The 24,501-nt window shown below is 37.4% G+C and overlaps 2 protein-coding genes and 2 pseudogenes across 2 annotated transcripts; 1 reads left to right on the forward strand and 3 right to left on the reverse strand.

The window, feature by feature from the left end:
* Positions 1 to 495: 495 nt before the first annotated feature.
* LOC120214708 lies at positions 496 to 3,794 on the reverse strand (annotated as a pseudogene).
* An 8,064-nt stretch (positions 3,795 to 11,858) lies between these two features.
* On the forward strand, positions 11,859 to 14,566 carry LOC120214710 (cationic amino acid transporter 1-like). Its single transcript, XM_039212533.1, is given in 4 exon segments — positions 11,859 to 11,970; positions 12,326 to 12,726; positions 13,139 to 14,059; positions 14,062 to 14,566. Coding segments are annotated over 3 exon segments (1,779 nt in total). The 5' UTR covers positions 11,859 to 11,970; position 12,326; the 3' UTR covers positions 14,520 to 14,566.
* A 378-nt stretch (positions 14,567 to 14,944) lies between these two features.
* On the reverse strand, positions 14,945 to 18,838 carry LOC120214713 (annotated as a pseudogene).
* A 3,662-nt stretch (positions 18,839 to 22,500) lies between these two features.
* On the reverse strand, positions 22,501 to 24,279 carry LOC120214712 (cytochrome c-like). The gene is made up of 3 exons (XM_039212538.1): positions 24,124 to 24,279; positions 23,601 to 23,734; positions 22,501 to 22,724 (listed from the first exon to the last, which is right to left on the reverse strand). Exons 1-3 carry the CDS (start codon positions 24,233 to 24,235, stop codon positions 22,632 to 22,634), a joined length of 339 nt encoding a protein of 112 aa, XP_039068469.1. The 5' UTR covers positions 24,236 to 24,279; the 3' UTR covers positions 22,501 to 22,631.
* Positions 24,280 to 24,501: the final 222 nt, after the last annotated feature.

Here is a 24,501-nt window from a genome sequence, read left to right on the forward strand (position 1 = left end):
GTAAAATAGAGGCCGTAAAGTATGGAGCTTGTCAGTATCTTATGCAAAATCAAACCTACCGACAATATCAGTAAGACATCCTAATTTTGACTTTTTAGTGGCATGTACATTATATCTATTGGGTTGCTTTATGAGATTTATTTTAAAAGAACTTGTAATATTAATTAGGGGTTATTTTCTTTAATTTTGTCTAATTTTAGTATTAATCTTATTTATGAGTGAATAGTATAAATGTTATATTTTAAATAGTTTAAAATTAAGCAATATCAGGTAATTGTATTTGGATATGAAACAACACTGTACTGCCTAATTTCTGACAAAATTCAAATTAGTTTTCAATGATCAAACTTTATTTTATAAATTTATATAATTAAGGGGGAAAAAAATTAAAATTAGTTGCAGTGCAATTGATGTCAATCCATACTGAAATTATATGTAAAGCCAACAATAACCACTAAAACTTCAATAATTAAACAAATATATCTACATATTTATGCAATCAAAAGGATAGTCTTGCTTTATTTCCCCCAGTTCAGTTTCTGCTAATGTCCAACACAACATTTAATACGATTCCACAATTCGGTCAAGTTTAGTTAGCTGAGTTCTCCGATGCATCATTACAAGGAGTTTGAATTCCTGGTCGAGCATGATCATGAACGGACTCAAAGACCTGAGCAGAAGCTTTTGAGAATCCCATTAATGCTTGAAATAATTTGGGAAGGCTAGTTTTTAGATTGTTTAAAGTCATGGTCTTGTTTACTTGGACTGAGTCGAGATGTTTGTCTTTCTCCACAAGAGCACGCTTCTTCAAGGCTTCAATTTTGGCACGCTTCAATGATAAAGGATGCTTGGGACTCAGACTGGAGTTTACGTCCAAATCTGCTACACTTCCCTCCACCTTCTTCTCCAACTCAGTCAGTGACATCAACTCCTTCTGCAACCTTTCCTCGAGCTTATCAGATTTTTTTTGCTGGTAGCGCTGCTCTGCCTGGTGTTTGATTATCACTTGGATGGCCAACAAAAAACTCCAAATGGCCTCCGAAGCCACCTGCAACCACAGCAGATTATAAGTATGAAATGCAAATAGTAGCATAGGTGCCGCATGTGCACTACATTCCCAATACTTGTGTAAAACTCATGGCAAAGGCAAATATTTACTTTATCAGGCAACTTTTCAAACCCATGCTGCCATTCTTTACAGAGCCTACAAACTGCAGATGAGCAACGACCCTGGTGGTTGTCGTTCGCAAGGCAATCAGTACATTGGATCCATCTGCAAAGTGTTCTGGCATAGTCTTGCTGAGATTTCATGAGCTTACAGAAGCTGTAATACCAGAAAGAAACCTCAGTTTCAAGCTGAGCTGTGGCTTGATGATGGAATTCTGTGGTCAGGTCGATGCTGAGATCGGTCACAAGATTCAACTGTTGTGAAATAAGGTTCTGAACTTTATGACATTTGTACATCATTTTCCACATCTCCATCAGCCTGTAATTGGGAAGAATAGACAATTTGAGAAAATTCTACACTATAAACCATGATATGTTGAACCAATAAAACAAATCGTCAGCAGAAGCTACCTAATGAGAATTGCGGATTTATAACTTCATTGCATTAGAATTGCGAGGTTATATGGAGCATCCAATAAGTTAAATTTTAGTTTTTATTCTCCATCAAGGTATATCAATAACCCATTAAAAATTTTAAATATGTACAACAGTGACCGAGTATATTACCCAGATGTTAATGTGTCCATTTGGGGGTAAAGCTCCTCATCAATGAGTTCCAATATAGATGAACAAGACGTACTTATTGAATGTTCCAGGCGTCTTAAGACATTCTCCACATTCTCAATGCTTAATTTGATTTTCTTTGTCTTGGTATAGTCCTGATTTTCATCTTGCTTTTGCAGAAACGCCAATTTCCTTTCAAGCTCCAATTTGGTACTTTCTTCTTCCTACAAATGATCTAATCCATGAGAACAAGAAAACTTGTATGGAACCGGATAAGGGGTTATAAAAACTGAGGCAAAGAGGAGTAGTCATGATTCTGATGCTGTAAAAGCATTGACAAATTTCTGATGCTGTAAAAGCATTGACAAATTTCTGATGCTGCTATGTAAAAGCGTATATGTAATGCACAATGGAACAAGGAGACCGAAATTGATGGGAGATACCTCAATCAAATAGAAATTCTTATTATTCATGTATTAGTGCAATGGCCAGGCTAAGTACCAGTCTTACCTTAACTTCCTTGTAAAGCTTCTGCTCTGTAGCATATAACTTATCAAGAGTAATACAATGAGCACCAGGCTTGCACGGCTCGTTAGATCCACACTGAACAGCATCTCTTGCAAACTGGAGAGACTTAGAAGACCAGCTCCACGACAATGCACTAAAAACCTTTGTGGAATTGCTCCTCTTCTCTGTAGTACGGACATGTTTGGAAATAATGAGTATAGAGTATAACTCAGCTATTGGGTGCAGGCTATTTGATGCTCCTCTTCTTTTTCTTGAAAGGAAGCATGACAATTAAAACTTCCTATCCCGGTTGTTAGCACACAAAAAATCAAGCGGCAAATAAACAGAGGAAAAAGATACACTATAAGTCTTTAAGCAACGAAAGGTTGCTTACTTTTGTTTTCGTTGAGTTTCCACGGAAGAGAATTGTCCCCTATATTTTTGTCTGTGAACAAAGCTATTGCCTTCCCACCAGCCGATGCTTCCAAAAAGAAGTCATCTAACTCCTTTATAATTCCCTCCAAGCTCTTCTTTTTCTTCCATACTACCATGGCCCCATCTCTAGAATCTTTATCATACCAGCTCATCATTGATGAGTTATCATCAACAATTTCCCCATGCTGAGGCTTCTCGGGGAGAGGACTTGTTGCAATATTTTCAACAAGCTCCTCTCCTTGATTTTCATCCTCAAACTCCACCTTTCTCCCCGCCAAATTTTCCTCGGCAACCGGTTCTACAATTTCGGACTGTTTTCGATGGAGCGGTGAAGTAGACTCAAAAATGTCCCAATCATTCCATGATAAGCTCGCCGAACGAAACAGGGGGGTAGAACCACCATCCTGATTAATGTCTATGCTTTCTTCTTTGGCAACTTCTCCTTTTCTATTGTCACTGGCCTTTCTCGAATCAGGGCTAAAAGAGGGTGGCGGCGGAGGAGAAGGAGGCAAGGGGGAAGGCGGGGAGGGAGGCAATGTCAGGGCATAAGATGTATTTTCAAGTTCCAATGTGTCTGACTCAGAAAACTGCCTCAGAGTTACACCAGTGTTCTTCAATGCCCTCAAATAAGCCAACTGAGCATCAGCAAATTCTCCTCTATAACCCACCATTTCTTCATAAGCTTCTTTCTCTCCTTACAAACCTGCAGCCTCCCTTCTTCATCGATCCTCGAAGCAACACACCCCATTTCTTCAACCAGGAATCATAAAGTACTTGCCCTTACTCTAGTTTAACCTACACAAAGAATACATTACAAACAAAAGCAAATTCAGTTTTCAATATCAAGAAATCACATAAACTTAGCAAAAGAGGAGCAAAAAGCTTTCCTTCCAATAATTTAGTTCCCTGGGTTAAATGATCAAAGACAACAAGAAGAAAGAAACTAACAAACAAGAATAATGAACAAGTTTCTGTATATAACATCATAAAGTGGACAATTGGACATTGATGATTCTAACAAGACTTGTCAACCTAAATGTTAAAGTTTATGGCCAAAGATCAAAACTTTGAAACCATTTCATACCAATGCAATTCCAACGACAGCTGATTCAAAGCCTCAGGGTCAGACAAAACCAAAAAAAAAAAAAAACATACCAAAGGCACCCAGCTTCAACAATCTACACAGGCATAGCTGAAACTAATATTTCCGAGTAATATTTAAAAAAGTAGAAGAAGAACGACAATAAAACAATGTATTAGGAGTATTGAAAGAATGATCTTTTTGGGTCTGGAAACGTCAAAACTAAGAACAGGAATGAAAGGAAAGCAATGAGAGGGGGGGGGGGATTTAAAGCAAGCAACGGCCAAAAGGGAACTTGAAAGATAGAGATCCCTTCAAGGATAAAGAAAAGGGAAAAAAGAGGGAATAGTGAGCTCCACACGGTGTAACATGAGCAGAGAGGTGGCGCATACGCAATTAAGCAACAGCCAACGATTCTCCTCCTCCTAATTCCCTGCCTTTTCCAGCTCCATTACCGCTCAAAAGCCCTTTCCACGCTAGCCATGAATGCCCTGTCTATCAAGTATTGTGACTATTTAAGACTTTTATTTGAAAAAATAAATAAAAGCAAAAGCAAAAAAGTATCCACGTCACGAGTTGAATATTACTACAATGAATGTTTCTTAAAAGAAGGCGAATATTACCATGAAATTAAACATCTCTGATATTATCATCTTCCTCCTCACATCCTTTTTAAGGAATATAATCTTATTGGTTAACCATTCAAAATTATATTTCACAAATAAAAATTATAAAATGGACCGGAAAGTTTCATAAACCGGTAAACTTGTTCATTGAAAGGTCATATACACATTCTATTACATAAAACATATAAGCTCTTCGAACTCAAGAAATATAAAATCAAATTCAGATCAATCTTCTTTTATGAAATTCATGGTCAGCTCGCACGTATGAGTAATCTAGTTTGCAGATTAACCGAAATTCTCTTCAGGTCATCCATCCCGCCATGATTCAATAAGTTGTTGAGAAATTGATCCATCATACAATACTACTCAGTTTATGATCAACTCTCTTAATATCTTAATAGAGGACTCAGGCTCATTGCTCCACAAAACAATAGATAAATTCGAGATCATCATTTTGTTTTTGAAGCTTACCCAAGTTTCCTAAGAAAAGGCTACATTCGGAGAAATAATAACCGCATGCGTTACATCCTCCATATTACTACACCATTTATCTTCTTCCTCTCATATTGAAAATTATGCTAAAATTTGATTTGTCAAGGAAAAAAATTCCACGTCCTTGTGTTTTTTTACTTGCTCTTCAAGTATCTGCCCATGTCTGAATTTTCTTTCTTTATGTGTATAGTTTGGTTTGTTATTTAAAATGGTTAAGATGTTATCTTAAACGGAGAAAAAGATGTTATCTTCTCGTAAAGGAGCTTTTTTTTTTCTTTCTGGAAAAAAAAATAGAATGCGACTAAATACGTTGGCGTCATAAAGACTAAGATTCATAGTCCCTTTTGGCAGTTGGGTTATCTGATGTTCCCCACTTTTGCCTTTTTCACATGTATCCCTTTCAAAATCTCATATCTCACCAAATATTCAACAATTCAAAAAAAAAAAAACTATCTTTATCATCTCTATTAAGAAGAAACGAAACTATTAATTGAGTAGCAGGGGTCATCGCTAAGAATGGTAATAGATTGGACATGATAGAACTTTTTATTAATTCGAATCTAATTTGATTTAGATTTAAACTATTCAAAAATTTAATCCTACATGATGCATTGTAATTATTGATTTAAGTAAATTATGTTTTTATATAGGATTTAATCATAAATATACAGAAAATGATATATTTTACAATGCATTGTAACATAATAATATATGAATATTGTATCAATTGAGTATATAAATTTCGCATAGTATACATCAAATATTTAGGTATATGATCATTCAAAACATAAAATAATAATGTTCATAATTTTTTTCTCTCTATTTTCATAGCACGTTTTCTCTCTGCTCTTGCTCTTGTATCACGTCTCTTGTTTTTCCTTTACTTTCTTTTTTCTCTCTGCTTTCATAGCAGGTTCCCTCTTGTTCTTTGCTGGTACAGTGGTTTTGTTTCTTATGATCTATGGCTACGGTTGAAGATGATTTGGCTGCACTTTCCATTAGTACTGGGGAGAATGATGTATTGGAAATAGATCAACCAGATTTTGAATCCCAGGAAGAATACGATCATTGCTTTGTTGGCTCATTCCTCACTTCAAGTGTTATCAACTTTATGTCGATGCGCTCCACGTTGGCAAACGTATGGCATCCGGTGGGAGGGATCTCTATTTCGGAAATGGGAGAAGGTAGGATTTTGTTTCGCCTATATAATGAAGTGGATGCTAATCGTTTCGATTTGGGAGGTCCTTGGAATTTTAATAAACACTTGCTGATTCTACATAAGCTTCAACATGGTGAGGATCCGAAGACTGTCCCGTTAAACCATCTTTGCTTTTGGATTCTTATTTCCGATGTTCCTCGTGGTTTTATGTCCGAAAGGGTTGCTCGCTCCTTAGGGAATTTCATTGGGTCTTTCATCGAATATGACACAAGCTGTTGATTTGGGATACAAAGGAATTATGTGTATCCGTGTAAGATTAGATGTTCGCCAGCCCCTCAAACGTAGAAAGAAGCTGCTATTGTCTAATGGTAAATATCATTTTGTGCAATTTTCTTATGAAAAAATGACAGTTTTCTGCTTTATCTGTGGAATGTTAGGCCATGGAGAAAGTTTCTGCCCTGTGAAGATAGCTAGAGGATCTGAACATATTGTTCCGGAATGGGATATATCGTTGCGTGCTCCTCCTCGACGTGCTGCACCACCGTCCAGTATTTGGTTGAGAGAACCGGTGGCATTAGGATCCCGTAATTCTGGGAATCATAGCTGGATCTCTCCAATCACAATGTTAATTACTCCTGGAAAGCCTCCCTAAATTTGGCAAATTCAAATCTTGATGATTCCAATCAAGGAGAATTTCAAGGAAAGTCAATGCATGTGCCATCTTCATCTACAGCTAATAATTCAACACGTTTTGAGCCAATTAATGAACCCACTGAAGCCCGTTGAAGGTCCCAAACGCCAAAGTCTTCAATCTCATACATCAGGAGTTTTTAATTCAGTAGTTTCAAATGATGTCTTACCTTTGTTATCGGCAGGCCTTATTAACCAGGTCAGCCGTCCGCAATGAAAACTATTAGCTGGAATGTCTATGGTTTGGGGAAGCTACGGGCAGTTAGACGTCTCAGAAATAAACTGAGAGAGGTTCGTCCCCAAATTATGTTTCTTATGGAAACAAAAATTTCGGCTAAAAGAATAGAGAGAATTAGAAGGAGTTGTGGCTTTCAATTCGGTTTTTATGTTGCTACTGATGGTTCTCGAGGTGGTCTTTCTCTATGTTGGTCGCAACATCTGCAGGTTTCTCTTATTAGTTATTCTTCGTCGCGTATTGATGTAAAATTATTGATCCAGATTGTCCCACTTCTTGGAGGTTTACAGGTTTCTATTGCAGCCCCATTGAGAGCCAAAGGGCTACTTCATGGAACCGTCTTCGACAACTTAGTACTGGTCGTGACCTCCCTTGGATCTGTGTAGGGGATTTTAATGAGATTTTGTTGGCAAGCGAGAAAAGGGTTGGCCGTATTAGATCCTCCCATAGAATGAATAAATTTTGAGACACTCTTCTTGACTGTGATCTTGTTGATCTTGGTTATAAAGGGAAGTGGTACACATGGGAAAGGGGTGTTAGTGTATATGAACAGCATGAAGAATGTTAATGGACGTGTCAAGCTGAAGATGTGGATTGCATGGGGAATGTTAGTGTATATGAACAACATGGAGAATGTTAGTGTGAAGAATGGAGTTAGTTTCAGTTGAGTAGTTATAAGCTGATTAAAGGTTGTTATGAGTTAGTTAAGAGTAGAATTTGTTAATAGTTGTTATAAATAAGTTGTTAGCTTTCACTCATGTACACAAGTAATTCTCATAATAAGATGCAAAGTTTTCTTTTACTTTCTCTCTTGTTTCTGCTATACTTAGTAGCTGGATTTATATCATAACATGGTATTAGTCGCTAATTCTTGGTGCTGTTGTGGTGTATCTTCTTGCTGACAGTTATGAAGCTCAGGTGTTCGTACTTGGTTTTCTTTGCACTATCGTGTTTTGATTCTTGAATCGGGTTTTCAGTTTTCTTTGATTTCTTGAGATCAGATATGTGTTTCTTTCTAGTGTTGTTTAACATGGTTGATCTTATGGTTGATCCAACTCGTTATGAGAATGCTTCACAGATTAAATCTCATATGAGTTGCAGTGTTGCTTGTATAAGCTCCATTCAACATATACCTAAACATGATACAGTTAAACTCACTGAGAATACGTATTTGTTGTGAAAACATCAAGTGTCTTTAATCATTGATGTTTATGGTTTGTTGAAGTTTATTTCCTCTAATATAGTCGCTCCAAATGAATTTATTACTAATGATGTTGGGCAACTTGAGGAAAATCCAAAATTTTTGTTATTTAGGCAACAAGATAAGCTACTTGCCTCCTGGTTGCTAACCATTGTAAGTATGGAGATTTTGCCTCATCTTACTGGTCTTACGTCTGCAGCTGCTATTTGGAATGTTGCGACTCGTTTGTTTGGTGCATAATCCAGTGCAAAAATTTCATCACTTTGCCATACTTTGCATTCTCAAAAGAAATCAGGTTTGTCTGTTCATAAATTCTTAGCAAAGGTCAAAGCTGTTTGTGATATGTTAAATGCTTCTGGAAGTATTGTAACTGAACAAGAACATGTTAGTGTTATTTTAGATGGCTTAACTATGGAATTTGAGTCTGTAATTACTATAGCTTCTAGATAGGAAGTATCGTTGGATACTCTCACTGAGATGTTACTTGATTGTGAGGCCCGACAGAAGATGTTTTTGGGTGAAGGAATTTTGGCCAATGTTGTTCAGTTCAATTTAATTATGAGTTGAGTGTAAAAGGCTCTTCCGATGACCATTCCTCTCAGGTGCGTGGTCAGTAGGGAGGTGGTTATCGAGGTCGAGGTCGTGGGCGAAATTATAACTCCAACAGACCATAATGTTAGTTGTATGGTAAGTTTGGTCATGTTGTTCATAAATGTTATCACCGTTTTGATCGTGATTATACGGGTGTTGCTGATTCTGGTACATCAGCTAGAAATTATTCAAAACGATCGAATGGTTCGGGGGTAGATCAACAACAACCTTATGCAGGGGTGTATAATCATGCAGTGAATACGGTTTCACATCCTAGTTTTGTTTTTGCTCCTCATTCTTACCTATATCCAGCTTATTCGATAGTTCCTGATGTTTCTTTTTGTTCCCCAACAACTTTTGGTTATTATCCGTCCTCTGGATTTTCAGTTGGTTTCTCTAATGATGCCTCAAGTTCTTCTGTAGTTGGTCAGAATCCATTTTTGGCACCCTCGACGCCTGCAACTTTTGTTTCCATGCGTTCGTCTTCTGGTGCTCAGTCTTTCTTGAAGCCTACAAGTGATCCTGTTTGGTATCCTGACACTGGTGCTACTCATCATGTGACTAATGATCCATCTTTTTTCACTCAGGTATGGTGTATACAGGTGATAATGCTTTGCACATGGGCAATGGTGATGGTGTTAAAATTGCTCATGTAGGGCAAAGTACTTTACATTCTAGTGTGAAGCTGTAATCACCATTTTTACCTCAACAGCAGCCTCCACGTTGCAGCTCCAGCCGACGATTCCAACAACTTCCAACTGAACATCAGTGTCCCTCCACGTTACAGTTCTAGTGATGATTCCAGCAACTTCCAGAGGAATACTAACTGTCCCTCCACCACAGCAATATTCCAGCAGCTTCCAGTAGGAGCCAACTGCCCCTCCTCGTTCTAGCTCAGCCACCACGCATGTGGACTCAAATGTTCCACGTTGCCTCCACACCCATGGCCTCCTGAATACCATCCACGTCCCAAATCAACTTATCATCACGAAAAATAGTGTAAATTTTATGTTATTTTACATGTAAACTAGGGCTATAAAAATCTCAGGAAAAATGAAAATTTTACAGAGGAGAGATCTAGCAAAATACACAAAGAAAGTCATAAATAAAATGCACTATAAAGGTTATTTTACATTTGGTTTATTTTTTTTCAGCTTTGTATTTTATTTTTTTAAATAAAAAAAGTAAGTTAAATAAGCATAAAAATGTAAAGAAGAGTGGGTTGTACCGAAGCCAAGGTTTTTCTTCGGAGTCTATTTCGGAGAAGTGTTGATTGAAGCTTCGAAAGAAAAAAAAGCTTAAGTTTTTAGTCTCTGATTTGGTTTAATCCTCAAATCTGGATTTAATTTTTTTAGGAAAAATTTTAGGTTTTCGGGTTTTGTGTGGGGATGATCGGAAGAGTAGATGGCGGCCTCATGCTGCTTCTGTCGTAACTTCTTCTTACAAAAGGGAGCTTTGAGAGCTGTAAGATTCAGGTCTTGTGCATTGCGGAGGAGGATTTTGATGCAGAGGTCCTCATGGCTGATGTGAGGAAGTTCCTATACGATCTTCGGATGCAAGCCGAAGTGATTGTTATAACGATTAAGTCGTGGGATTCGGAGGGTGGATCTGAGCCGTTGGAGGCATTTAGTGATGCTTGGAAGCGGGTATCTAGTTATTTGGCAGAAATAAGGAAACAGCAAAGCGACAAGGAAAGCCTTTGATGGCCGATGGAAAGAATGTAGTGGTGGACGAGCAACAAGTGGAAAAGTTTCTGTATACAACGCTGAAGCTGAATTCCACAATATTAATATATTCAAGAATGACGGCAGTGGTGCTTGTAAGTTTACCCCCACCTCTCAACTACCCGGCCTACGGCTACATGGATTTGTTGGTGGAAAAGGTACAGAGGCTGTTGATGGTAAGAGGATATCGCAGAGATGTTGTAACTATATTCACATAGCTTTTTTTCTTCCCCACTGGATGTAATTTGTGTTTATACCTTCTTTTCTTTAACCAGCCAATAAGCTGCTTTATAAATTTGTTAAAGATAGAAACAAGACAAATACTCCGTAACTCATATTATTTCAGTTTTTCTCAATATTCTTTTGGAAGTTCAATGGTAGAGGCACATATACATTTCGTCTTCCTTGGTACCCGTTAGTCAAACCATAGCTGCTTACTTTTCCACCTTATCTTTCCTCTCGCAAATGGATTTGTTATTTTCTTCCCCTGAAACTAGTTACTTGCATTTGCTTATTTTATATTCCACCTCTAGACCTTCTATATTTAGATTATATTTAAAGTTTAATTGGATTTTTAAATCAATTATTCTCTTCTATGAGTTTTGGATTTAAAAATATTCTTTAAAATTCAACTGAATTAGAAGTTGATATGACTTTATTCTTAAAATGATAACAAGTATTATCCGCTATTAACGTCTATTGCTTCAACCCATAATTAGTTGTTATCCTCTCTATAATCTCAATCTTTTCTTTATAATGCCTACACACATATATATACATTTAGAATTAAATTAAGCACATTAATTGGTGAACCTAATTCTCTTTATACGGCAATTATGGGGTTTACAATGAGCTCGCTTTCACATTCATGAAGTCAACACCTCCGTTCTCCACCACAAATATCCGCTGCTATCATATTTTAATAAAGAAGGATACGTTCTCCACATGACCTGTGCTTTGACTTTATGTACAGTCTTAGGTTTATTAATATTCTTAATCTTTTAACTTTTAAAAATTTACTTTTCTTTTCTTGTGTTCTTTCAATGAATTAACTGACAACAAAATAATATTTTTATTATAACTTTTACATTTTTTTAGTTTTATAATTTTTAAATGATTATATTAAATTTTACCATTCAATCGACGTGTAGATACAATACGTATACTACAATCGCTCTTTTCCAATTTTAAGACAGCTACATCCATTAATTTCGTATAGTGCCTCTCATAATTACACAGTAAAGGTAAAAAAGAGTGAAACAGTAAGAAACACTGTCTTTTACCAAACTTGACTTTTCAACATTAACCGGAAACAGCCCGTGAATGCCCTTCTTCGATATAAATAAAGACAACACCTCTCACGCATTTCCCGCCTTCAACACCTCTTCTTTTCTTTCTTCTCACACTGTGCCATCGGCGGCAACCGTATAGATAATCGCCGGCGATCCCTTAACTTCTAACTTAAACCGGGTTATCATCCGTTTAGATCTTTTTCCAAGTAAGTTTTTCTTTAATATTATTTCATTGGAAAAAACTGTTCTTTTATATTTTGGATTCGTTATCCAAGTACTTTTAGTAACCTTTTAATTAATAAAGATGCGATTGGGATTTGAGATACAGTCCTTGCTTTGTTTTATTTTTGTCCGAATAAATCTTCTACCTTAATTAGTTTTTCCGTTTCTTTAACAATCCCAGTCTGTCTCTTTGGCCATCTTTTTCCACTTATAAAGATCCTGTTTCATTTAGTTACATACATATTATGCTCTCTATCTCTCTCTCTCTCTGTTTGGCTTAAGGGAAAGGCTGAGAAAATTAATCAACTTATTCTCCCCTTTTTTTGTGGTGGAAAATAGGATGGGGTTGGACGAAGGTGTGAGGAGACGAGGATGTTCATGCGCAAAGGATGATTTTCTTCCTGAAGAATCGTTTAAGAGCTGGGGTAACTATGTCCAAGCGATCAAGGAAACTCCGACCAGGTTCATGGACCGGGTGCTCACCCGATCGCTTGACTCGACGGAGCTCCACGAAATCAAGGCTCGGAGCCAGCATGAGATGAAGAAGACCCTCTCCTGGTGGGACCTCATGTGGTTCGGTATCGGTGCTGTCATCGGAGCTGGCATTTTCGTTCTTACCGGAATCCAAGCCAGAGAAGTTTCAGGTCCCGCCGTCGTTATATCCTACGTCGTGTCTGGTATCTCGGCCATGCTTTCTGTATTTTGCTACACTGAGTTCGCCGTTGAAATTCCCGTTGCAGGTAAACACTAATACTAAATTATCTTGAAATTTTTAAACCAAGTCTGGAACTTTAAGCTGAATTATATTTTGCTTTTGTTAATATCTATAGAAAACTCCTTCCTTTTCACTTGCTTTGAAAAGTCTTACTTGGTAGAAAAAACAAAGGATTCAAAGAATATGGCCGAAGATTCAGTATGTGTCCATTTGGCATATTGTATAGAAAAGTTGACTTTTGACTTCATATGGAAAAATAGCTTTTTCTAGCTTGGAGTGGGACGCAGGTTGTGTAGGAAGATAAGAATCTGACACGTGTTAGAAACTTAGCATTACATTTCTAAGCGTTCAGATTAGCAAAGATGATGTATTTATTGACAAACTTTACCTGTGGAATACACATGACCTAGCAATATTTTAAACATTTACCCTTTTCAGGTGGTCGTTTGCCTACCTTAGAGTGGAGTTGGGTGATTTCATGGCCTTCATTGCTGCTGGTAATATCCTCCTTGAGTATGTTATTGGAGGTGCTGCGGTTGCCCGGTCATGGACTTCCTATTTTGCCACCCTTTGCAATCACCACCCCGATGATTTCCGCATCATAGTCCATAGCATGTCCGCCGACTATGGCCATCTCGATCCTATTGCAGTTGTCGTTGTGTGTGTCATCTGTGTCCTTGCTGTACTTAGCACCAAGGGCTCATCACGCTTCAATTACATTGCTTCCATTATCCATGTTGTCGTCATTCTCTTCATAATCATTGCTGGTTTTGTAAAAGCAGACACCAAAAACTACACCAATTTCACTCCCTTTGGTGTTCGTGGCATTTTCAAGTCTTCAGCTGTGCTTTTCTTTGCGTATGTCGGTTTTGATGCTGTGTCAACGATGGCCGAAGAGACTAAGAACCCTGCTCGTGATATCCCCATTGGTCTTGTTGGATCGATGGTAATAACCACAGCTGCATATTGTTTGCTGGCTGTAGCATTATGCCTAATGCAACCATTCGGTAATATTGACCCGGATGCCCCCTTTTCAGTAGCATTTGAAGCCGCTGGTATGTCTTGGGCTAAGTACGTTGTTGCTGCTGGTGCATTGAAAGGAATGACAACTGTGTTACTCGTCGGTGCCGTTGGTCAAGCACGGTATCTAACACATATTGCACGAACTCACATGATGCCACCATGGCTAGCACAAGTGCATCCCAAGACCGGGACGCCAATTAATGCTACCGTCGTCATGCTTACCGCAACGGCAATTATTGCCTTCTTTACAGATCTTCCGATTCTTGCTGATCTTTTATCAATATCAACATTGTTCATTTTCATGCTTGTGGCTCTGGCTCTTCTTGTTCGCCGTTATTCAGTGGCGAGACGACTACAACAAACCGTAACAAGCTAATTGCTTGCATCGTGTTCATGCTTGCGTCTTCAATTGCAACAGCTTATTGGGGTCTAAGCGACGAAAATGATTGGATTGCTTATGTGATCACCGTGCCAATTTGGTTCTTAGCTACTCTAGCACTTCAAGTATCAGTTCCCCAAGCTAGGAATCCGAAACTGTGGGGCGTACCGTTGGTACCATGGTTGCCATCAGCTTCCATTGCTATTAATATTTTCCTGTTGGGCTCAATAGAGGGAGCATCTTTTGCGAGGTTTGGTATATGGACTATTGTGCTGTTGGTGTACTATTTCTTATTCGGATTACACGCATCTTACGATACGGCCAAGCAGTCGGCAGAGAATAAGATTGGAGATGGCTTGAAGAAAGTTGAAGAGGGTGGTAATGTTTCTTCAGAGGCATATTCATCTGCCCCTTAAATTATAAATGGTAACAGCAAATCTCCTTTAAGTTTATCACAAGTTTCTTCCTCGTTTACTCATAAGTGTGAAGATTGTTTATTTCCTTTTTGTTTTATCTATGAATATCTGTGAAGATTTCTTCTAAGAAATACAATGAAATAGGCAAAAGTTGGTATCCCATTATTTAGACTGAAAACTCTATCTAATTGATAAAGTGACGAAAATGATTGAAAAGACGTGTAAATGAGACGCACAGTGATGAAGGGCTTAATGAATTTTCAGGCCCAAGAAAGGGAGGATTTACAATATTACACTTATTAATTCTTATCCAATTTTTGATAAAGGACTTGTCAAATCACCCTTGGTTGTATAAACTCAACCCTAAAGTGCGTGCATATAGAGACGATATTCATCAAATAGGAAGACTAAATAATTTTATTGTTTTTATCCTTTACGCATTATAGTCTCATGTTCCTCACATGCCGTGCCAATGCTTTAAGCGCAACGTCCACGGCATCCTCAAAACCAATATCGCTGTTACTCGCATTGGGGTGTGCGTAAGTGAGCCTTGGGATCATGTCAATCACCCTACCTCTCATCTTCTCCACATCTTCTTTCGGTATCTTCATCAACACATCTTTTATTCTCTTACTTTCGTCGCCTTGCTCTTCGATGTAAACCGAGTACTCCGAGGCCTCCTCGGGCAAAAACCAAGCATATTGAGTATACGCCGTGTGTCGTGAAAAGAACACCGGGATACAACCCGAAAGGATAGCGTCGAATGTCGAGCGTCGGGTGAAAGAATCCCCCGGAGCTTGTAGGCAAAACTGGGATTCTCTCATCACTTTTAGAATCTCGCTAGGGCTGTAGCACTTGGGGTTCCCATTATCACATTTGAGCAGCTTGCATTGTGTGGACTCCATGCATTGCTTTATCATTTCGTCCCTAATGGCTGCTTTACCAACTCCCTTACGTGGGGCTCCAATGAAGGAAAACAAGTAGGGCCGGTTTGAACGCCGAACCATGCGCTGCCACATCAGCATTTGGTCCGACGTGGAGGGGTGGAAGTATGAAGGGTAGGGGATGCCGTGTGGTTTGAACCCTTCCACGGATTCCTCTCCACGGTCAGCACCGACATGTTTTTTACGCATGGCATATTGAGAAGACAGTTTGCTCCAAAGTCGGATCCACCGTCGGTTCTCATGAAGTCCCACGAGGTTCTACCTAGAGCAATGAAGTGGTCCTTGCCGTTATTCTTGCGCCACGTGGGTTGTTCCTGCAGGTAGTCCACCAATCTTACGGCTAAAGCGTCCCGAATCGTGTGGTTCTGCTCGCAGAACTTGCTGGATACATGCAGACCGCCGTAGAAAGGGACGTAGAAGAGATCAGCCCTCGTGGGATCCCACGTGCGACACGGGTGGTTCTCCACACGAGCGTGGAATATCATCTCTGCTATGAACTGGTGGGTGGCGAACCAGGGGTTTGAGTTGGACTCACCCGAGTCCCACCCAAGGTTCACGTTGGACAGTGGCTGGCCTAGACCGTTGTTAGCCACATGGGGACACATATTGGTGTAAACATTCAAATGGCTGCAGTCGTCGAGAAGGCCGAGGTTAAACTCGGCCGGCAAATCGTACACATAAATCAAGACATCTCCGTTGCATTTCCCGGACAATGACTTTGACGTTGTTGGGGTAACAAGGCGCGTGGTTTTTGTGGGTGGGAACCAAAAGAGTTGTAACAAAAACCATAGAGAAAGAAAGAGGGAAAGAAAGGCAGTGTATCTGAAGTGGGGATTTGTAACCCCCTAAACCCGGCCTATGCGTTTCGACTAAGTCTAGTGGATCACATTATGATTATTAAATACATTTTTGCGAAACCGTTATTCCATCAATATAAAATCACATTATAAATAACCTGAAATTATAAACAAATTATACTATCAAAATCCAACTCGTAAATATAGTACTAATAAATAATAATTTAATTTAAAACATGTCTTCAAATTCAATATCACAATAAACCGAGCAGTATTAGCAAAGAGTTATCATTAAAATCCGATATTTTAAAATAAGGTCCATGTCACCAAAATAAAGTCAACTTGCCAGATAAAAATTACAATCTGATTTACTTCAAGAGATATGTTTGATCCTCCAAGTGCTCGAACCAAGGTATCTAACCAACAGTATCTGAAAGGGGAAACATTTTCAAAGGTGAGCTAGGCTCAGTGTGTCCCAACATTTCCATAAAATCACAATAGGTACAATCATAGTCCAGTAATCTCACAAATTCATAAAAGAGTTTAACTTTTTGAAAATCATAGTTTAAACCCTTTTCCGGTACACCATTAGTAGTTCCCAAAATTATTTTCCATATAGCTTACTTTATGCACATAGCAAAAAGAAAGCCGACTTAAGGATAGGCTCTGAAGCTTGTATCCTTAAGCCCAAGCCAATAAGTCCATATAGCTTACCCTAAGCACACAGCAAAGGAAAGCCGACCTAATGAAACATCTTGGGGCCCTCAAGAGTCACATTAGGCCCAGTTAGCTTGATCAGAGCTATTCCATCGTAATTCAATTCCAAAATTCAATTGCACCGTGACACAAATTCCATAAATCCAAAAACATGGTAATCATATCCATTTCAAAACAAAAATTAGATAGCAACCATATTCCATAAATTGTCACATTAAATTGGTGCATCAATAAACAATAACCAATGAATTCGGTGTACCACATATTAAAACCAATAAAACAGTTCAGTAATAAGTAGGGAACACACCTCGACAATAGATTCAAATAACAATCTACTGATTGCTGGTTTCACCACGCTCTGCTCAGTTTTCGAACGGGTGATACTGGTACACGTGGTTTAACTGATCTAGAAGAGCTGGGTCGAGCTGTCGAACGATCCGGAGAGTCTCTTGTACCTTCAAACAATAATATTTATCAGTCTCAAATCCTATTTAATTGTTCAAAGCTAAACTTCTTAACTATATAAGCATTTTTCGGGTTTGACTATCAATTTGAGGTATTTTGAGTCTGAATTTGGCCAAACGGATTGCGGAATCGGAATCAGGGCGTCGAAAAACATAAAGTATGACTTTCTGAAAATTTAAATTCTTGGTCAAAGTCAAAGTCAACCACTTTGACCGTAGATTTGGAGACCTTCGGATTCGAATTTGACAAACGGACCATGGAAACGGATTCGGCACGTCGAAAACTATCAGGATAGGTATACTCGGAAAAGATTAATGGTCGTTTAATGCTCGGTCAAAGCCATTTTAAGTTTTGGTCAAAGAAAGTCAACGGTCAACGGTCAACGGTCGGGTCGGGTCAACGGTCGGGTCGGGTCGGGTCAACGGTCGGGTCGGGTCGGGTCAACGGTCGGGTCGGGTCAGACCGGTCAAACCGGTTCAGACCGGTCAAACCGGTTCGAACCGGTTGAAACCGGTCAAACCGGTCAGAACCGGTTGAAAACCGTTAAACCGGTTTCCAGCAGCCACTCGCCCTACGGCGGCGCGTGTGGCGCGTGAGGCGTCCTCCGGGGCCCTAAAATCCCGGAAAAATTTCTAAAAATTATTTTGAGCGATTTCGAGATACTTACAACGATCGTTCAAATTTTGAACGGCGGAGAGCTCGATTTCAAATCGGCCGAATCTTTGACTGCACCACCTCCTCACGCGCCGCCGTCTACGGCGGACAAGGTTGACACCGGTGAACTCGGAACGGCACAAGGAACACGATGGTGCGGGAGGTGTCGTAAACAGAGCAACGATCAGCGGTGAATTTAAGATTTCCTCGGCGATAGAGCTAACAAAACCGTCGCTACTTTGACTGGAAATTCCCGACGTTTGGCCGCGTTTCGCTTCAATTAATTTGAAGGGTTTGTTCCTCGCTCGATGATGAACACAACGGTGGTTTTAAAACGATATCGAATTTGGACGGCGTCGGAATCGGAGTTGGAAACTGCGTATGAGAAAGGAAAATTGGGAGCATTTTGGTTCTGAAAATCAGAACCAAATGTACGCTTATAATCAAAGCTGCCGACAGTTTTAGGGTAAATTCAAGGCTTGGTCCTTGGATTTCCTTCACTTCTAAAATGGCCTATAAACTCTCATAAATTTTGATTTAGTCACCAACAATTTACCAATTTTCACAATTAACCTCCAATTTCAATTAAATATTATTTTGTAAATATTCGGGTTGTTACAGGATTATTAACGAAGAACTTGAAGTAGGGTTCTTTGTGTTTCTGGTACTTGACTTTCTCTATCCATTGTGTTGCAGCAGCAGGAGGTTGTTTCTTGGATAGCAACATCGGGAAGTGGAACAGAGACAACGAGAGAAGTCGGCGGTGCTGTAAGAAGGTTAGTGGAGGTCACATATAGAAGAGAGAAATTATTATGCTAGAACAATGAAAGGGGAAACCAAAGGTAGTAGGAAGATGAAAGGAGAGCAACACCAAAAATGGTGGGGACAAAAGTTGAGGCTGGAAGACAAATATGTGTTGCTAGACAGCCTCAAAGCACATGCTCTTTATTGCGGGTCACCGTCTTAGAAAATAAATAAAAGTATTGGCAGGCTGCTTGTTTTTTGCATTGGTATTTAAATTTTAACACGTCGGCGTTTATTCCACTTTCTCGGTTGCCTCCTCCGACGGAGAGAGAAATTGAATTAAGATTCCTATGGCGATGATGACAAAGAAGCAGAAGAATCAATGAGCGCATTGGTGTTTGCCTTTTTTTATTTCATTCATCAGTACACGAAAAAGATGGTTTTGTTTGTGCAGAAAAATAATGGTAGATGTCAAACAAAATATTGTTATTAGTTACTTCAATCATTCATTGGACATTAGAATTCCTAGCATCTATTTTAATTAAACATTAGAATTTGATGCATGGTCCTACACAAAATTACATGCAACTAACAAAGGAATATGAGTGTCGGCAATGTACTTGTGTCAACCAAATTCATGTGATATATTAAGCTCCTTTGTCCGCCCATATAAATGAAATCAAACTTCACCAAAGATTAAAACCATATTCATACATGTTAGCTTGAAATTATTCTTCCAAAACAACTATATGCTTTCATTGTACAACCACTAATTCCTATAACCAAACATCCCCTAATTGCTAATGTATATATAAATGTCCAACTACAGTCCCTTGGTCTGCATGGACTACAATGGAGTTCCTTCCCTATTTGGACGTCAACACCTCTTCTACCCACATCCCTTTCCTTTAACCGTCCTTTTCCTATTGTCCTTGGGCTAACACCTATAAACTTCGGATGCTTTATAAATGAGACGGGATAGATCGTGAGTTATTCGAGATTGACTCGATCAAATATCGATAAATATTCGACTCGCATGTACTCGACTCAAGTTCTTAACGAGCCGAAACGAGCTACGATCAAATATCGATAAATATTCGACTCGCATGTACTCGACTCAAGTTCTTAACGAGCCGAAACGAGCTACTTGATACTCGACTCGAAAAGCTCGCAAACAATTCAAAAAATTAAAATATTAAAATTTTATTTTTAAAAAATTAAATTATTAATAACATTAACATTTATGTGTTGATTTTTTTTAAAAATACAATATAATATTTTCATATACTTAAGATTCAGGTTCGAATTTGAACTTCAACCAAGTTAAGTTTAAGATTTTTTTGGTGTTTGTGTAATTTTGCACAATTGAAAACTCTAAAATCATATTATATTCTTATAAGGTTTAAGAACAAAAATATTACATGCTCACATATCGCAAGTCTAGTAAGTAAGAAATCATCAGGTTTATGGATTTTGATTTATTAGAATTTAAAATTTTGTTACGTGAACTGCTAATTATGGATTAATAAGAAATATTACTTGAGTTATTTTATGACAGCAAAGTTGCAATCGTTTATTCTATATACAACAGACACACCCTCAAAAATCTAAACACATAAACATTATGTTGCTAGTTGTTAAAGAAAATTAAGAGTGGTTATGTGTTTATAAAGCATATTGGTACAAACTCATAATTGCGCGCTTATTAATGAACTGTCACCCAAAATCTTTCATGAGTACACTACTTATGTGGGTGTAATATCATTTAAAAAAATTTAGTTATAGTGAGAGTTCGTAACTTAAAATGTTTGTTTGTTATAACACAATGTTAGTTGCTTTAGTTTAAGTATATTATTTTAAGATTATTTTATACAAAAATAAAATTTGTTTTTGATTTATACATACTCTCGTTTTGGTAAAATTTGATCTCACTATTATTTAAAGATGATCAATTGAAAATAGACATGTGCAGTTCATGTTGCATGCAATTTTCATGCTACGCTCTATGATTGTTCTATGTCATTTAACTGTGTTTGTATACATGATTGTTGATGGGTTTAGTCATGAGTGATATGGCAAAGGCCGTTTGAATCCTATATAGATATAGTTGATGAACGAGATTGTTATATAATACGCATTGCATGATAACAAATTTTGAACTAACAAGGTATACATTTATCAGAAAACATATGTTGTCCAAACGGGAAATTATTGGATTAAAATTTATAATTATGGACACATATTTTTAATGTATATTGTTATAAAAAAAATATGACATAAATTAAGCAATTATGTTATAAAGTCATAAGGTATAAGAAGTATTATGGAAATAAAAGTATATATAATATTAAAGTTGTATTTATAATTCGACGAGGGACTGAGTTATAAGTATAGACAATAATTGATTCTTAAATCAGCTATATAAATTGGTTATGGTCCCAAAGAATATATCTTATCCCGTCAGAGAGTTTATACTAAGAGAATTTTATCTTCTTGAAAAATCGCAATCAAGAAAGATTTAAATATTTTAACCTATCAATTAATTCAGATACGTTTTCGTATCTAGTATTTTAATTCTTAATGATTTATAATGATTAGATTCTGGTTAGTTTTTCATATTTAGTATGAATTATTCTAATGTATTTCTTTTTTTCTTTAAAAGAATTGGACTATTTCATATTAAGTAATCGGAAAGAAAACGCATTCACGTGTGATGTTGGCACCAATTACTTTAATTAATTTGTGATATCATGCATCTTTAATATGTATAATACGTATCTTTTGAACACAATTTATTTTTTAAAAAACAAAATTCTCTTTTTTTTAATCAAGTTATCCCTCTATTTTTTCTTATAAATGAAAATCTCTCCTCACTGTTTTTCACACAACTAAATCTACTTCTCCCTCTCATCTGCTTTAAGATGTTCTTATGCTCTTGCATTTTCTTTCCACTCATTTTCTAGGTTCATTATCCAAAAATAACGAAATTTTTTGAATTCGAATCTTCGGTGAAGTCAATCCTTTTGGACACAGCTCCTTTTATTGTTTATAGTAATCATTTCTAACATTTTAGAGTTTAACTTGAAAATTTCTGCCATCCATAATTTTTTAGCCCAAAAACTATATCATACTTATTTTCATCACCTGACTTTATTTTAACCATACCATCAATGGAAACATCCATATATTGCATTGGCATTGATGAATGTTGATGGGGCATTGATGAATGTTGATGGACCATTGACTAACATCTTCTCAGAGGTCAGATGTACACCTATCTTTTTAAATGGTATCAATGAAATTAGACGAAGTGATACTTCAAAAACCATAGTGAAAAAGGCCAAATCGTGAACCTTGCCTATTTCTTTCCCAATCTCAATCCCTTTTGCAAAGGAAAAAAGACAAATCTAATCGAGGGTTGAAGATGTGTCGATAGTTATTTAAGTATTCATTCTGGAAAGATGAGATATTCACTAAAGTCTAAATGAATATATAATTCTAATCTACCCAGCATATCCACCAATTCAAATCTCATCGAGAATTAAAATCATCATAAGAAGTTAACGCCCACCTAACAGTGAAACTGTTGGAGCTTAAATAATCATCAAAGTTTCGTAATCGTACACAAAATCTTTCAACTACTCGGTTCTACTCCAAAGCCCATATTATCTTGGATTGTTTTTTTTTTCCTATTTATTTCAAGAAACGCCTAGTTTTTTTATCATGTCAAAAAAAAATCACAGTGCAAAACTCTTCCTTTGTTCCAAAATAGCTGATATGAAGCAGACCCATCAAGCAGTTGATTGCTTCAGATAAGCAATAAGGTCAGCACGATCCTGTGGCTTCTTCAATCCAGGGAAAACCATCTTTGTCCCAGGAATGTACTACAAAAGCAAATTTAACCAGCAAAACGAATCAGTTCCAATACAACAATGAATTCCATGCTTGAGGCAAAAAATGATAGTAAACTTAGCTGTCCTTGTATAGAGATATCTACTTCATACCTAAGCTAAATCCAGTTAATAACACCAAAAGCATAAAGCCAACAAGTAATCATGAATCTATATTATATACGTTGTCGTTCTGAAATCAGATTAACTATCCAGATAGCTTACCTACAGGGACAGCAACAGAAATCAACAGCAATGACTACGCTACTACAAAGTCTTGTAAAAAATGACCTTTTGATGCAAAACAATATCAACAAGAGACGATTTCTTTGGACCCAAAGTATGCTCATCCTTTGTACGTAAATAAAACTGTGCTAATAACATCCTTGCCACTTTATGTTAAAGAAAAAAAGTGTATCTTCAAATTTCCAACAGATAAAAACCCTTTGTATGCATTAATGTCAATTGTCATTTATGACACTAATGATCAATACATAACAGCTATATTAATATTTTGCTGCCAACAAGGTAATAATACCAAACACGTCCATTTCATTGGTTTCTCATGTTGGTTTGTGACCTAGCACACAGTTCCCCTATTCCTCTCTAAAAGTAAATAACTAATCTTTCTCATGTTATTTTAAATCGGCATAATTAGCTGATATTACAAATGAATATTTGATCCTCTAAATATATGATCCCAAATGAAAGTTCAAAGATAAGCTACAACATTTGATATGAAACCAAACAGCCCTGGTTCATAGACATGAAATAATCCATACAATAACCACAGTCACATAATGCACTTACAATAACAAGTAAAATTTATAATATTATACTGAAAACGAAAAAAAAAAGACTCCTACATACCTTCTTAGGATTAAGCAAGTAGTCATACAATGTGTTCTCTCCCCAATTCACAGCCATATTTTTGTTACCAGCGGAATAAGAGTACCCTGGAGTTGTGCCGGACTGCCTCCCGAAAAGCCCATTCAGATTTGGCCCTGTAAATTTAACAAATCTCAACATATTTTTCACTGAACTTGGAAGAGGTAGTAAAAATAAAAACATCAAATTGTATCAAGAAGAGATCTGTATCAACATAGAAACCAGTTTGAATCACTGTGTTTCAATGCAAATCTAAGGAACCTAGGAACTTAAGAGATCCTTTATTTTTCTTTCTCAATTCAAGAGCCTCTTTTAAATCAGTTTATGTCTACGAAGAGAAAACTTGCCGAATCTGAGAACAACAAATGACAAGACAATTCTGGCAAAATATTTTAAAAGATATCAACATGGAATAAATTGGACAGATGTTGTATTTACTCATTAATAAACACAGAAAATTAAAAACAAATCAGAAAACAACAAAATCAGATCTGAGAGGACCGACCCTGCTTGTGACCAGCGCCTTTTTCTACGGTGTGACACTGGGCGCACTTAGTCTTGAAGATCTTCTCCCCAATTTTCGCGTCTCCGGGCGGCGCTTGCTCGAATGAGGCCATTGGTTTTGACTTAGATTGAAGGCGGGTTTTTACTTTTTACTAATCAAAGCTTTACTGTGCTTTGTTTGGAATGGGTTGGTTTATAGAAGGATCAGCGGTGGAGCTTTGGTTAGAGCGTACATTATTTCAATAATATAATGCAAGCATATGATTCCAACAATCACGCGCCGGCGCCACGCGTTTAGATACATCGATATTTGAATGCCGAAATGACCAAAACACCCAATCTTTGCAAGTATAATACATTACCATTTTTTAACCTACTG

The sequence above is a fragment of the Hibiscus syriacus genome, unplaced genomic scaffold, assembly GCF_006381635.1.
Source record: "Hibiscus syriacus cultivar Baekdansim isolate YM2019G1 unplaced genomic scaffold, ASM638163v2 tig00110105_pilon, whole genome shotgun sequence".
Lineage (NCBI taxonomy): Eukaryota > Viridiplantae > Streptophyta > Magnoliopsida > Malvales > Malvaceae > Hibiscus > Hibiscus syriacus.